Source organism: Zootoca vivipara, chromosome 3 (genome assembly GCF_965207765.1).
Source record: "Zootoca vivipara chromosome 3, rZooViv2.hap1.1, whole genome shotgun sequence".
NCBI lineage: Eukaryota > Metazoa > Chordata > Lepidosauria > Squamata > Lacertidae > Zootoca > Zootoca vivipara.
Window position 1 is genome coordinate 104,132,239 of NC_142586.1, and position 16,674 is coordinate 104,148,912.

The 16,674-nt window shown below is 43.6% G+C and overlaps 1 protein-coding gene across 18 annotated transcripts in view; it reads left to right on the forward strand.

Moving 5' to 3' along the window:
* The first annotated feature begins 1,782 nt into the window (after nucleotides 1-1,782).
* The window catches only part of MAP4K3 (mitogen-activated protein kinase kinase kinase kinase 3), a 68,683-nt gene continuing 53,791 nt past the window's right edge, over nucleotides 1,783-16,674 (forward strand). For 16 of the 18 annotated variants that reach the window (XM_035111013.3, XM_035111019.3, XM_035111017.3 and 13 more), the window contains exons 1-3: nucleotides 1,783-2,158; nucleotides 11,292-11,349; nucleotides 13,516-13,606. In XM_035111013.3, coding sequence (XP_034966904.1) covers nucleotides 2,051-2,158; nucleotides 11,292-11,349; nucleotides 13,516-13,606 — 257 coding nt within the window. In that variant the 5' untranslated portion in view covers nucleotides 1,783-2,050. The remainder of the gene's footprint in view (nucleotides 2,159-11,291; nucleotides 11,350-13,515; nucleotides 13,607-16,674) is intronic. The other 2 variants (XM_088667398.1, XM_088667400.1) reach the window with 1 other exon arrangement.

A 16,674-nucleotide genomic window follows, 5' to 3' on the forward strand; every position in this document is an offset into this window, starting at 1 on the left:
TAGGTATCTCCTGACCCAGGTCTCTCCTGGCAAAGCTCATAATGATAACTACTATATCAGCCTTCGCCAAAACATGATTGTATTATTATCAGCTGACTTGCTGCTCTTTGGGGATATATAATGGATCAACACAGCCACCTTCATTTTTGAACTTTCTTTGGGAGTTTGGCAATAGACTGTCCATGGAAGCTATCATAATAAATACCTGCACTTCAACATTTATCGCTGCACCAACCTGGTGTTCTCCATATACAGTATCTCAAAATACAACTCCCATCAGGCCATAACTGGCTGGGGCTCATGGGAGCTGCAGTTTGAGATACAGTATATGGAGAATCACCAGGTTGGTGCAGTGTTGCTTTGAGTTACAAACACACACACACACATCCATGGCCAGCCCAATATATTTTGGCACATAAGGCAGACCCCAAGATGGTGTCCCCCTCCCTGGGGGGTGGATCTACATCAGGAACAAAGGTAAACAGCTAAAGGAGAAAGCCAAAGGACTGTCACATGTAGGGTGGAGCAAACTTGTTTTTTCCCTCCTGCTCTATAGGGTAGGAACCAAAACCAATGGCTTCAAGTAACAAGAAAGGAGATTCTAACTAAACACCAGAAATAATTTCCTGACAGTAAGAGTTGTTTGACAGTGGAACAGATTCCCATTAGAGGTGGAGGACTTTCCTCCCTTGGAGGTTTTTAAGCAGAGGTTGAATGGCCATTTGTCATGTGTGAGATGGCTGAGATTTCTGCATTGCAGTGGGCTGGACTAGATGGCCCTCAGGGTTCCTTCCAACTTTACAATTCTATAAAAGATTGACATCGGGATCTGCTGCCCCCGTGGATCTGGCTACCTGAGGCAGTTGCCTCACCTGCCTCATGAGTGGGCCGGCCCTGCATACACATACGGGGGGGGGGAGCAGTCGGCTATTGTTTTGTTTTGCTTTTGTTCTTGTTTTTATTACGTAGTTTTATTGTCTGTAAGAAGTTACCTGGACCCTGAGATCATCCTCTGAGGCCCATCTTCGTTTGCCTCCTCCAGGAGAAGTTCAGAGAGTGGCAACACATGAACGGGCTTTTTCTTCAGTGGCTCCGTTTGTGGAATGCTCTCCCCAGGGAGGCTCGCCCAGCGCCTTCATTATACACCTTTATCCGCCAGGCGAAAATGTTCCTCTTCAACCAGACCTTGGGTTGATTTGACATCTGGTGCCCTTTTAAATGTGCTGTGGGAGGGGGGAATTTATTGGTTTGCTGTTGTTCTTATATTTATTATGTATTTTGTGGGGGTTTATTATCTTGTGATTTTATGTTGCTGCCCCAAGGTCCACGGATGAAGGGCGGCATACAAATTTAATAAATGATAATAATATTCTGTATCTTTATGCTGTGGGCCACTCTGAGAGCATCGCATGAAGGGCGGCATACAGATTAAAATAATAAGAATACTGTAATAAGAAAACAGTACTGTAATAATATCACATTGAAGCCAGAATCAAGCTAAAACAGAGCAAAACCTGAAAATCAATAAATACCTGCTGAAACTCCCACTGCCTGCACAACTGCGTCCTCTTGGAAGGAAAGCCTAACTGTCTCTCCCCGCAAGCTCAAGCTCGCACTGTGGCGCGCAGCCGTTAACAGCTGCCTTTAGCTAAGCTCCGCCCCTCGGAGCGTGCTGGGAGGGCCGCGAGCCAGTCCGGCTCCTCCTCCTCCTCCTGGGCTCCTCCCTCTCGCAACCCTCACCGCCGGGGCTGCTGAGGGGACCTGCGCGCGTGCGCAGACGGCGACTCCGGGCGCCATGTTGGCTGAGCAGGCAGGGGGGAGGCGTCGTCGTTGGCAGCGGTGATCGCTCCGGGTCTTCTTCTCTCCCTCTTCCTCCTCCTCCTCCTCCCCCCTTTCCCCCCCGCCCCCCGACGTCGCCCACCTGCTGACCCTCCTCCCGCCTGCCCCTTCCTCTCCGTCGCCGCGCACCTCGCCCTCCCCCCCGGTGGCTGCCGCTGCTGCGTCGGAGCGGGGCGAGGGGGCCGCTCCTTGCTCCCGGTGGCGGCGCACCATGAGCGCCGGCGGGGGGCGGGTGTGCGACCTGTCCCGCAGGAACCCCCAGGAGGACTTCGAGCTCATCCAGCGCATCGGCAGCGGCACCTACGGCGACGTCTACAAGGTACCCGCCTCGCTTTCTCCGGAGCATCCCGCAGAACCCCTTTCTCCGCTCCCCCTTGCAAAAGCTAACCCTTTCCCCACCCCTTTCCACTTTTTTGGGTGTGTGTGTGTGTGTGTGTCTTTTAGCAGGACCCCCTTCCTCTCTTTGATGGTTGCTTGGCCTGCCCGGCCCCATACCTGTGTCTCAGCAGCCCCTCTCCCAAATCCGCACATATCCTAGTGTCAACCTCACCCCCGTTATTATTCTCCTTTGATGTACATCTCATTATTCCCGGATCTTGTGGGTGGAATTCGGGGCGCCACTTTCCCGGACTTGCTCCTTCCTGGCTCCTTTGAGGGGTTCCTTGGAGGTTTGGGGGGGTGTCACCTGCAACCACAAATTTCCTTCTCTATCTCTGACTTGTCATTGTGACACCAGCATACCTCTCCTGGTGCAGCCCCAGTGCATCATCTATTTTTATTTATTTATTGGATTTCTGAAAGATCATACCTTAAGAGTGTTTCCTATACTGTCACTTGGCATCCTGAATAAATAATACAGACTCCCCCTTCCTCCTCCCCTCACATGGGAGGATCAAGGTGGCTGTGGGGCGATAAGAAGTTGGCTTGTTATGTAGGGTGGTAGGAAGTGGTGGGTCACCCTATGTCAACACAGGCCTTGACCTTTGGTCCGTATGCCATGCCCTCCCAGACCACTACCTATTCCTCAGATGCTCAACTCTTGTCAGTAGAGGCCAGTTTTCACCCACAACCTGACAGCCAGGTTTCCCTTTCCTGGAGGCCAGTCTCAGTCTTACCAGCCAGGTTTGTCAGTACAAACCTGGCTCTGAATGACCCACCCCAGCTAGCTCAATCTTCAGGGCCTCTGGCCGAGAAAGCCCTCCTAAGACCTGTGACTTTTGATCTATTGAGCTTTCTCCCTGTTCTCTCCATGACTTGGCATGTTTTCTTTTTTTTACTTCAGGCCTACAATCATGACTTTAGGGGCTTGTCCCCCAAGTCTTCCAGCTGCCCCCGAGGCTAAGAGACAGGAGTCCCATTTCCTTTTGGGCTTAAAAAGTGTTTTCTTTCTTGCTAGGAGCTGTCAGTTTGTTATCAGAAGCAGAGTTTCCTGAGAGCTCTCTCTCTCTCTCTCCCAGGAATGAGGTCTAGGCTGTGTTGACGCTTGCATTTAGGAGGTGATGGACTCTTGATAGTGGGAGCTTTAGTCTGAGATTCCTACCAGGCTCATGTTTTGGAGAGGCCTGGTCCCAACCAGAAGGCGCTCTTCGGCATTCCTGATGAACAAGGCACAGCTTCAGACACAGCCATGTTCTGAGAAAGAAGGGATATCACAGAATCATGCTTAACTCCATGTAAAACAAACCGCTTGCCCTGCCTTTCATCAACACCTCACTTTGACAGAGTCCCTAGGGCTTGTTCATAGCAATGTTCTAACATGCCTTTTAATCCAAGTTGTAGTGATACTCTGCTAGAATGCATGATTTACTGAGAACAACTTGTTTTACAATCCAGTGTTGCCTGTCTTTCAGTTTTCTTGCTTCTCCAAGTAATGAAAAATAATGGAAGGTGTGTGATAAAAGAGAGCCAGGATCATTACGAATTCTTAGTAAAACGAAACAAACCACCACTATGGTTCCAATCTAAAGACGCATGTGGACACCCTTGACTTTTAAAACCCTGCTTGGAGTGTGCCATGAGGAGAAGTGGGTTTAGATCACTCAGGAGAGCTTTGAAAAAGCCCATGAATGTTATTTTGAATTTTGAATTCCCTGAGGAGTGAGTGTACCAGGCTACATGGTCTAGAGGTGGGACAGATGAATGGAGGCAGATCTCTACCAAAAATCTGGTTGTGGAGACTGCATCTAGAAATTAAGGGTTGAATTTAACTAACTAGTCATCTCCCTAGGTGCCTCTCAAACCTTCTCCCATTGGCTCAAGTATGTCATGAGGACCATCCCTCCAAGAACAGCAAATAAAGGAGGTGGGGAAAGACCATTCATTGCAGCAGGCAGAAATACTTGTGCTGATGGAATGTTGAATTCTTCCATGTAAATCAGTTTTTAGGATGCAATTCTGTGCACATTTGCCTGGAAGTAAGCTCCACAGAGCACTGTGGGATGTACTTTTCTTTTCTTTTATTAATAACCTTTATTCATACAACCATCACATTTCAGAAAAAAGAGAAAAACAAAGTCCCTCTATCAAATCTAAATCAAAATTTCTAATACATTTGCCAACCTTAATTCTCTCTTAAGTCTAATATCAACACAATTAAAAAAATTATATCAATAAATTTATACATTCCCACTTTATACATTCTCCCTTTCCCCCTCACCCATGTGTGATCTCAATATTTTGATTTCTCTCCTTTAGTTGTGTTAATTTTTATTAACTTATCATCCAATCCTATATAATAAAGTCCCTGTGTCTCTGCGTCCAGTCCCTGTGTCCATGCTACTGCGCATGTGCCCCACGGACACAGGGATTGGACGCAGAGACTGGACTCACACGCGCGCTCTCACCCCCCCAACCCCTCTGCCTACCGTTTACCTACCTGCGGCCGCCACCCGCCGCTCCCCATGCGAGCGAGCGCGCTCTGTCTCCACACAGGCGCACTCGCTTCTAAGCAGCAGGAAGCCAAAGTGGCAGCGGGCGCTTTCTTGGCGAAGGCAATGTCTTATTGCACTTAATATTTAAAATAATAACTTGAATATTTTAATGTCTTTTTTATAAGAGACCGTTCTAAGAAAAGACCAATCAGTCTGAAGGTAGTAGGTCAGATTAGCGGTCACATGAGCCTCTGGTTGCCACAGGCAACGGGAGTCAGCAGATAGATTGCTGGACTAAGATTTGATAGGACGTAGGTTTAACTCACATTGCAGTTAGACCTTCTTTGTGTGCCCTGGGAGGTTTGTTATCTATAAGGATGCTACTGCTACCTTTCAGGGTTGCAGTTAATGCAGTGGTGCGGGTTTGAGGCTGAACTAAGAACATAGTGTAAAGCACTTAGGGGACAGTAAAAAGTAAATAACAGGTGGAGGGAGCTGGTCAATTTAAATTAAACTTTGAGGAAACTTACAGTATGTGATAAGAACTTCAGAGTAGCAGAACTATTTCTAACTCTGCCAGTCATACAAATGGAAGAAACGTAAGCTGGAAGCTACACCTTTCATCCCCCTGTACATAAATTACATTATGTATATGAAAATAATTAGGATTTGCTATCCTGAATTCCAGAGTCCTCCTTGTTTAGTTGACACCAAGATCTTGTTTAGTTGACACTTTGATTTCTGTAACTATTAAGTTAAGCACTTGTGAATAATCAAGTATTTGCATATTCTGTTAAAATTGAAATAATATTGCACAAATACACACACACACACACACACATGCTGATACAGAAAGTACTTAAATGCTGAAAAGCCACAAACTGCTCAGTTACAATATAATAACATATGTATGTCTTACAAAGAACATTGGCATAATATGTTAGTGCAAGAAAACCAGGAAGTGCAAGTTTAGGTTAATAATATTCAGGTGCCTTTTAACTTTGATTTCCGTATACCAGTACATGCCATGAGGATGTCAAACAAGGTTGTGCAATTTGGAGTAGTTAAAGAGCCACTTTATAAACTTTCCTTAATCAAAGCATTCTGTAGTTACTAGAACATTTGCTATTGGCAGGGTTTCACATCTCAGGTTGTCAGTGGCAAACAGAAATGTAATTCTGGCAACCAGCAGGAAATACTTCCAATACACTCCTGTGTGGGAGTCACAGATTTCTTTAAAGCTGCTGGCAGCACAGGAAGGCAGAGAATGCATTTTTCAAATGTTGCCAGGATGTATCCTGTGCTGAGATGGGGTCTTAAGTTTGAAGGAAAGAGTTGTGCCCACATACACATGTATGCATACACACACAAGCACAGTTTCTGTCATTTTTTTTAAAGAAACAAAAACATCTTGATAGGTAGTGATAACATGCATCTGATTTTTGCCAAATATTTTTGTTTCGAATCTGTGAAAATCTTTGCTTATTTGGGCCATTTCCCACATGATGCAGATGCAAACTCAGGTTTGTTGTATACACCCAAAATGCAGCTGCAGGTCCCTGGCAAATGCATCAGTATGATACGTATGATGAATTTGCAAAATATTTTGCTGATCACATCCACTCAGCTTCGACTTTATGCTAAGAGCTTGTTCTTGGGTGATAACTGAGACAGTCAGTTATACAATTTTGATGGGTGAATTGTGTTGTGTTGAGTCTAGAGGCGAACAAGTTGCTTTGCAGAATGAGACCAACCACTTGTTTGTTACATTCTTGTCCACCCTAGTTAGTTAAAGCTGCCAACAAGGCCTGCCTGCCCAGTTAGGTGGTGGAGGTTGTATGCTGCTGTGGAGTCTGTGTACCCCAGTTTCTTTTAAGGAAGTTGTCCTGACCACAGGCTAAATAAAAACATAACTGGATCTCATCATCCTCAATAATTATTCATTCTCCAGAATTGCTTTCTTCAGGAAGGGCCTAGCCAAAGTGATAGAAACTCAATTATAGGCTTTCTTGGTTGAAGTTTGTTGTTTGGATCCTTTCCAACCTGAGTTCAGAAACTGTCTTTTTGGGTAGCAAACACCAGGAGCTAGACAGGAGGAGTGTGTCCCTGGTGATTCTGCTGATTGATTGATTCAATCATGGTATCTTCCCAGAGCTTTGGGCTGGTATGGGATTTAGCATCACAGTTTTACAGTAGTTCAAACCTAAGTGTTTGATCTCTCTCAGAAGGTGATGCTGGGAAACTCCTGCTCAGCTCATTCAGCATTTGTCTATGGGGTTCCTCGGGGCTGTATTTTGTTCTCTTTGTTTTTTTGATATTTACTGTATGTGAGGTCACTTAGGGGAGGTCATATGGAGTCTGGGATGGGTCTTCTCATGATACTCAGCTCTCTCTCTCTCTCTTTTTTCAACTGATGCCAAAGAGTTGAAACTGGACCCAGCAATGGATTGGATTTGGGTTAACAAGAACAGATTCAATCTAGATAAGCTGGAAGTACTGTTAGTCAGTACACAAGCTAAACCTGGTTGGGGAATACAGCCTGCTTGGCATTGAGTTGCACTCTCTCTGAAGGATTAAGCTTGCAGTTTGGGAGTGCTTCTGAACCCAGAACTGCTCCTGGAAGATTAGGTTGGGGAAGGGCTGTAGATCAGTAGTAGAGTACGGTATCTACCTTGCATGCAAAAGGTTCCAGGTTCTTTCCCCAGCATCTTCTGGTAAGACTGGGAGAGACTCACACTTGAAACTCTGGAGAGCAACTTCTAGTTGGTATAGACTATGAGTGGGGAATATCAGGCCTGCGGACCAAATATGATCCCTCAGCTCATTCTGTCTGGCCCTTGGAGCTATCCCCAGGCCAACCCTCTCACCAGCCATGTTTCATAACTGAGGCGTTTTTGCCTGGCTGGAATGTATCATTGAACTCTGATAATGTCTCTTGCTTATTTGGATGAAGGATGCAGATGAGTGTGTGTACAAACTATCAGACTGTACTATGGCAAAATTTACATTAGTTGATTTGCCTACTTCTGCCTCTGATCCTGCCCACCACTGGCAGGCAGCCCTCAGAAGGTTGCCCAGGAGGGAATGTGGCTGAAAAGGGTTCCCTGCTTCTATTATGCAGGTTGTCCAATGGCTTCCAGTTTGTTGCTGGGCACAATTTATGATACTGATTCTTTTATATAAAGCAGGAGTGGGGAGCCTGTGACCTTTCAGGTGCTGATGGACTACAGCTCCCATAATCACTAGCCATGCTGGCTGCGCCTATTGGCAGTTGGAGTCCAAGAATCTCTGGAGGATCACAAATTCCTCATTCTTGCTATAAAGTCCTAAACCAGGCATGTCCAAAGTCTGTTTTGGGGGGCCTAATCTGGCCTGCTGGTTGGTTTAATCCGGCCCCTGTGGCAGTTTATTTCAACTTCAATCCAATTATTTTTAAAAAAGATTTTTATTGGCTTGGAATCTGTAGATATAGATACAGACACACACACACACACAAACACACACACACACTTTTTACATTGCAAGTTGCATTTGATGCCTTGATTGGGATAAAATTAATTTATGAAATGGCCCTTATTTTAAGGAGTTTCATCTTGGAATTTGGTGTAAATTAATGATAAACACATTTATGCATAACTTAATCAGAGAATATGAAAACAATATAAAATTCAGCTTTTATATAAAAACTGTTCAGAACATCAAAACATTCAAATACCTGACATTCAAATACACTGCAGGGAAAGAATTGAAAAAATAAAATATTATTACACCTGACATAGATCTTATGTCTTTGGAAGGGGTTCTCTCTCTGAGAAAAGGCTTTTGAAATGGACTTGCCATTGATGGACACATTGTGGGTTCAATTGCAATGGGAGCCCAGACTCCTCATTTTTTACTATCCTTCTAAAAGGCTGCAAATAGTGTATTAAAACAGATAGTGTTAGTTCAGATTACAAGATCAAATACAGGTGTTTACCCCTACTGCAAACTGATTTATGGCAGTCATATCAGACTATAGATGCATTTGGTGCTGGAACATAAGAAATATCAGCACAATTTGGCAGACGTGATTTTTGAGATTTGTAACACTTACGTTGGCTCATCATCTCTGTGTATGTTGGATCCTTTCCATAATGGTTTTTCATATGAATCCGCACAGCGAAAGGAGTGCAAGTATCTTAGTAATGGAGAAAATCCCTGGATTTCCATATTTCTTCTTTACTTTCTTAACTGGAAGTTGCCATTCTTTATCTCATGGACAGAAGTATTCTAGGAATGGATTCTGAGGGATCCTACTACTTTTTTTAACAGTAGTATCCAAAATTCAGGATCTCACTTCAATTATTTTGCTCCTCATATAAGAGAACAGGAATTAGTGCTTTGGTAGACCATATTGTTTGTTAGTTTCTGTTTATTTATTTCATAAAATTTATACACTGCCTTAGGGATGTTGGTTTTGTACTGCTGAGCCTTGGGACTATTAAAGAAGTGGTTTATAGGCATTGTATGTGCAATATAACATTGTGTCAAGAGATGGCGACGTGGAGTCCTGTTTTTCTCTATCTGTTTTCCCTGTTTAAATTTACAACGCTTTAAACTGAAATGCTTCTTTGATGTCTCTAGATCCAGCCTTGGATTTTCTTCATTAGCCTATTTGAGCATTGTGGGATTATGTGATCATATTGATTAATGGACCTAACCGATTTTCAAGAGACCATAGTGTAGAGATTATTGGTTATTCAGCTTTTCACTTGTTGGCACTTAATATAAAGTGATGACTACTTATTGGCTTAGTCTGTTGGGTCCAGCTATGGTAAATGGCTAGAAAATATGGCAAACACTCACTATCTACAGAATGAACCACTATGCAAAGATTATATGCAGTACCTTGGTTCATGGTGCAGCTCTGGATTGCTGCTTGATATTTTATTAAAACTTCACTGTCCATTGCCATGCTTAAGGCATCTAACAAGATTGCCATTACACAAAACAATTACAATGCAGAATTCTAAGGCTTCAGTGGAAAATTATTCTCGGTGGAAACTTGTAAAGCTGGATTTAGACCTTCCTTTCGCTTCTGGCAGTTGAAGGACTTTCAGTGCTAGAGCAAATATGATCCATGAGGGTTGGCTTTGGCCTCTAAATCTGCTGCTGACAGTTGATGGCCTTCTAAGGTAGCAGCAGTGATTGTTAAAGCAAGTGAAGCAATGAGTTTGACTCATCCTCTGCCTTTACTCTTTTTCTTTGTTCACTAGTTCAGTTTACAGTGAAACTCTGCAGCATCCCATCTCCATGCAGCTCTCTTAAAGGAAGAAGAGACTTACTGCATCAGTTCACTAAAACAAAAAGTCACTCTAGAAACATGACAACCCATCAAATAGTTTCCTGGAATTACTGCTAATATAATATATGGCAAGTCATAAGAAGAACTTATAAACAGTAGTCAGGGCAGAATTTACAAGGCTACGGTGTTTTGGTAGAAGTAGGACCCTAACTTCCATCTGGGTCCCTTCTCATTCCCCCTTCAGTAATACACCGTATTGAAAGTGCAACAGGACTGATAAAGGTATGTGGGAAAATAATGATTGGCAACATCTAATGAAGTCCACCCACTTGTGTGATGAGACACCCCCAATCTGTTCTCCCCTGATGCCGCAGAAATCTGCTCTAGACTGAGTCTCCTAACCCAGAGCAAATTCCTAAGCATGTTTACTCAGAAGTAAGGCCCAGTGACTTAAGTGATTTATTCTCAATCAGTACAGGCAACCGCCCATTTACGCCCATGCAAGTGGCTGAACCGTGAAATGACCTAAAATGTCACAAAGAGGTTGGAACAGGACCATGGGGGGCGGGGGCGGGACAGGAGATAGGGTGTTTGCAGGCTTTTCCAATGGTGTTTCAAATATACACGATTTCACTGGCGCACACTGTGCCTCAACGTAAACCCCGCATAAACAGGTTGCCTGTATGTTTAGAACTGCAGACTTTTCATAGAATAATAGAGTTTCCATCCCCTCCTGCCCGACTCACCTACTGCAGCCTTCTGTATAATATCCAGTTCTGTTCTGGAGTGTCCCAAACCCTCGAGAGCAACTAGCTTTTCAATTGGTATGAGGAGCTGGATGGGATGCCCTTCCTGGTATGAGCCATAGTGCTTTATTGCTAGTGCAGAGCCTCCACTGGATATAACCGGGTGACTTTATCACAAACCTGAGTAGCATTCGATTGTTTTATAATGCAAATTGGACTACTACTGTGGTATGAATAATTAAGGCACACTGATATTTTTAGAGTGTCTTCCCCCCCCCCTCAAAGGTCTAGATAGCTTATTGCATGCTTTTAATAACAACAAAATGACACACACACACACACACACACACACACACACACACACACACGTATATTGGAGTGAAGATTCCCTCGTGACTGTTTAACTATGATTTTAAATTTGCCCTTCCATCCACCAGAACTTTGAAGGTGGCTCAGTTAAATGTTGAGTGTCCAGATTCCAGCATTTTAAGTGCTTTAGTAGCACTGCTTGTTTTCTTAGTTCTAATATCCTTTGGTTGTATTTTTTAATAGGCTCGGAATGTTAACACAAGTGAACTGGCAGCGATTAAAGTAATAAAATTAGAACCAGGTAAGCTTTTCATTTTTTTCTACCTTGTAGTTCTATTTCCATTTATCCTTTTTGTGTGTTCCCCATCTTCTTCTTCTTTTGGTGTGTGTGTGTGTGTGTTGTTGTCTTTAAAAAAGGTGTCTGAATGAACCATGGCGCCTGGATAACTATTGTTAGCAACTAATTTCCCTAAAGAATAACTGTAATCTTATCAGAGCGCTTTTTAACAGTCTTTGGTTAAGGTAATATCCAAGTGGGGCAACCCACTTGTATAAGGGACTTCCACTTCCACAGTCAGGATTTGCCTTAACTCACTTCTCCTGTGTGCCCCCCAAACCTGTTCTGGATGGTTGGGGAGTCTGCAACCACACCAAAATGTGTTAGGTTGGTGCCACAGTTCCTAAGGCCCTGCTGTGCACACTCTTTGGTCTCAATAAGTAAGGAGTTGAAAGTCTGGCAGAAAAAAAATGAATGAATTCCCGCCCCCCACAAATACAAGTGAATAAAATATGTTACTGTTTATCAGTTCCTGACCTTTCCTGTCTTAACCTCTGATAGTATAGAATTATTTATTCCAAGTTTAGGGGGGAGAAATACTAGAAAAACCAAAGCAATATAACAGCTTTCTGCTAGCAAGACTGACGAAAATGGCAAAAAGAGCAACATTCACTAGCATATTTCTGCCTTGTATGCTGATAAGGCTTACTGTACAGTCACACCACCCTGAAATTCTGTGTTCTTATTTAAAGAAGATGATCTAAGCAGGGAAGTGGCTGTAGGTAACACTTTGGCTGTATTTCAAGGACCTTTGTAAGTTACAGAACACCTAGAAACCAACACAGCCGGGTGCAAAGGAAAGAGTAAAGGGATAAACTTCCCTCTCTAGAGAAGTCTGTGCCAAGTCAAACATACAAGGAGGTTGCAGACTTTGTGAACATAACTAGCAGTGGGTCTTCCTGTGTGTATCTTCGCCTCCTGGAATCAAAGCAGTGTATATTCCTGTAGAATATCACTTTTTGATTTTAAAACCCAGATATTCCTAGTGCTTAATGGCTTGGAGAAAAGTTTGAGAAACGTGTGAATGGTGCCTACAGTAGTTAAAACATGAGAACTGTGAGTGGATTTCCACAAGGCTTCTAACGATCACAAATGCGACACTTCAGTGATCAGAACAGCTGCTATTCACTGGGCTCTGTTCTTTTGTCATTCCCAATATGCCCACACATATCTATTCCCCATTTATCCTTGCCAAAAACTCCATACCCTTTGAAAAGCTGACGCTTGGAAGCAAAATGAGCTGTGCCCTGTAGCTGTGCACATGCAAATTAGCCTGACTTGCTAATAAGACACTTGCCCTAGTCATGCTTGGTGGTGTGCATGCCATTTTTTCTGCGTATAAATAATATGCATGCAGGAAACTGTTGCATGTATAGCAGCAGGCCTGGAGAAGGAACTAGTCCTGATATTCAACACAGATCTACTGCCGAAACAAAAACACCCACGTGCAATTCTCTCTCTCTCCACGTAAACACCAGATTATCTCTGGTGTTTCTCCAGCAGCAGCATCTACTGCCCTGGGGCAGAGAGACCTTCCTGTGCTGTGCTGTCAGCATGTCATGCAAATCTGCCTTAAATATTAAGGGCAGTAAGAGGAGAATTCAGCATAGGGCAGGGGATTTCAACAAACCCTTTGGATGGCACTGTGTTAAAATGCCCACTGATACAGTTTAACTAGCTAATATTTATTGATATTATATTTATATCTTTTCCTCCAAGGAGCACAAGGCGGCACCACAATTCTGCTCCCATTTGTATCCTTGCAGCAACACTGCAAATTAGGTTAGGCCATGAGAAAGTGACTGACCAAAGGTCATCCTGTGAGCTTCATGGTTGACGGGATTTGAACCCTGGTTTCCCGTGTCGTAGTCTGACATAACTACTTCAACACAAGAACTCTTGAAAACAATTGCTTGGATTGTTTCAGTGTTTTTTTCAGAAAATCTGAATAAGTGGGTTATTGATAACAGGGAGGGGGGAAAGAATAATGCTCTTTATATAGTGTATTTTATATAGTGTATAGACATGCATTGTCTAGGTAAACCTTACCACAGCCTTTTAAGGTAAGCCAGTATTTATTGTTATCATCCCTTACTGAGTTACTAAAAAAAAATGTGCTCTCTTTTGTAGGCGAAGATTTTGCTGTTGTGCAGCAGGAAATCATTATGATGAAAGACTGTAAGCATGCAAACATTGTTGCTTATTTTGGCAGCTATCTCAGGTATATTTTTTATGCGGTATTTTATTCTTCTAAGAATTCTTCACTGCTTGCAAAAATAAAAGACCTATTATGACCCTGAATTTGGGTGGTGGGGGTGGGGGGCATAGGGAGGGGATTTACCAGTACCAAGTTTTAATTATCTGTGGCATGCTGTACTCCCTAGGGAGTTTGTTTCGTCTGGTTTCTCATATCCATAGCAAATCACTTCAAACTCCTTGGTGGTTCCTGCCCTAGAGTATACACAGGGCACGATCATCCTTTTTTCTGGAAAACGATTATGTAGGCTCTCTTCTCCCCATCACAAGTTCTTGCTTCGTTGCTCTGCATCAGGGGTGGCCAACTTCCAGGAGACTGCGATCTACTCCCAGAGTTAAAAAAATTGTGGAGCTTTTTTTACAGAGGGGGAAAATGCTCCGTTTTAGTGGGGTTCAGGGAATAAAGTTCTGTTTGGGGGGGAGGCTGCCAAAATTTTAGGGGGAGGGGGATTAGCCACTCAACAAAATATTGCTCTGGAAGCAGTCTTCCGTTCAAGAGAAAAGGAGGGGAGAGGGGGTGGGGCCAGGTGCTCTTAGGCCTGGCATCCCCAAACTGCGGCTCTCCAGATGTTTTGGCCTACAACTACCATGATCCCTAGCTAACAGGACCAGTGGTTGAGGAAGATGGGAATTGTAGTCCAAAACATCTGGATGGCCGCAGTTTGGGGATGCCTGTCTTAGGCAAGAGCAAAGGAAAAGGGGCCCACAATCGACAGCGATCGACTTGAACCTCCCAGGGATAAACCAGTCGATCCCGATTGACCTGTTGGACATCCCTGCTCTACACCATTTCCCCAGGCTGTATGGGTACTTCTCCTCCAGCACAAAGGAGGATGAAGATGGAACCTAGTCAGAGTGGAGGAGCCAGATGGAGTCTTTTGCTTCGAGAGTACAGTTGATCCTTTTAATCTGTAATCAAAGAATTAATCAGTCACGGCTGGCTAATCAATTAATGCTATCATCCCTCAGTTGAACAAATCCTTATTATACTTCTGCAGAGTACTTTTCCTGTATTAGCGAGCACTTTCTCTGTATTGCGTTAAAGACCAAGACATTCCTCTCCAGCTGTTTCTCTTGTTAATCAGGTTGTCAGCTTTTCCTTAGGCATGGCTTTTTGGCCAGGCAAGCAGAAATGTATCAAGTGAAGTTCTTCTTGATATTCAGTTATCATTATTGTGATGAGGTGGGGGGTGGGGGAACCCCTCTTGCCAAATTTCCAAATGTCAGTTTGGTGTCATCTGCAAATTGGCTAAGCATCCCCTCAATTCCTTCATCCAAGTTGTTTATAAAGATGTTCCCCGAGTAGTTCCTTCTAAACTCTCATTGGAACTAGTCACAGCACATCAAGCCTTAATATTCTGCTTTGAATGTTTTCGGGACCATTTGTGATTGAATTTAACCACATTTTTGACGTGTGCTGTTGAACCTTAGCTGAAGATATTTTTGTCTTCAGCAGTTTATTTAAAGCTGTTTCATACTCGTTTTCTTAAGACTCATTGAATTTAATCAGACAGGCTTTTTAGTGAAGGCTCATTGAGTTACTTCAAGTGGCATAAATTCCATTGAATTCCGACATCCTAAATTTCTTATTCATGAAAACCATGCAATTCATAGACTCATATAATTGTGCAGTTGGGAAGGGACCACGAGGATCATCTAGTCCAACCCCCTGCAATGCAGAAATATTTTGCTCAAGGTGGGGTTCAAACCCACAACCCTGAGATTAAGTGTCTCATGTTCTACCAAGTGAGCTATCTCTTTATCTCTTTTCTCTTTGTGTAATGTTAGGCATCAAATTCCAAGTTTCACTTGTTGTTGTTGTTTAGTCGTTTAGTCGTGTCCGACTCTTCGTGACCCCATGGACCATAGCACGCCAGGCACTCCTGTCTTGCACTGCCTCCCGCAGTTTGGTCAAACTCATGTTCGTAGCTTCGAGAACACTGTTCAACCATCTTGTCCTCTGTCGTCCCCTTCTCCTAGTGCCCTCAATCTTTCCCAACATCAGGGTCTTTTCCAAGGATTCATCTCTTCTCATGAGGTGGCCAAAGTATTGGAGCCTCAGCTTCACGATCTGTCCTTCCAGGGAGCACTCAGGGCTGATTTCCTTAAGAATGGATAGGTTTGATCTTCTTGCAGTCCATGGGACTCTCAAGAGTCTCCTCCAGCACCATAATTCAAAAGCATCAATTCTTCGGCGATCAGCCTTCTTTATGGTCCAGCTCTCACTTCCATACATCACTACTGGGAAAACCATAGCTTTAACTATACGGACCTTTGTCGGCAAAGTGATGTCTCTGCTTTTTAAGATGCTGTCTAGGTTTGTCATTGCTTTTCTCCCAAGAAGCAGGCGTCTTTTAATTTCGTGACTGCTGTCACCATCTGCAGTGATCAAGGAGCCCAAGAAAGTAAAATCTCTCACTGCCTCCATTTCTTCCCCTTCTATTTGCCAGGAGGTGATGGGACCAGTGGCCATGATCTTGGTTTTTTTGATGTTGAGCTTCAGACCATATTTTGCGCTCTCCTCTTTCACCCTCATTAAAAGGTTCTTTAATTCCTCCTCGCTTTCTGCCATCAAGGTTGTGTCATCTGCATATCTGAGGTTGTTGATATTTCTTCCGGCAATCTTAATTCCGGCTTGGGATTCATCTAGTCCAGCCTTTCGCATGATGAATTCTGCATATAAGTTAAATAAGCAGGGAGACAATATACAACCTTGTCGTACTCCTTTCCCAATTTTGAACCAATCAGTTGTTCCATATCCAGTTCTAACTGTAGCTTCTTGTCCCACATAGAGATTTCTCAGGAGACAGATGAGGTGATCAGGCACTCCCATTTCTTTAAGAACTTGCCATAGTTTGCTGTGGTCGACACAGTCAAAGGTTTTGCATAGTCAATGAAGCAGAAGTAGACGTTTTTCTGGAACTCTCTAGCTTTCTCCATAATCCAGCGCATGTTTGCTATTTGGTCTCTGGTTCCTCTGCCCTTTCGAAATCCAGCTTGCACTTCTGGGAGTTCTCGGTCCACATACTGCCT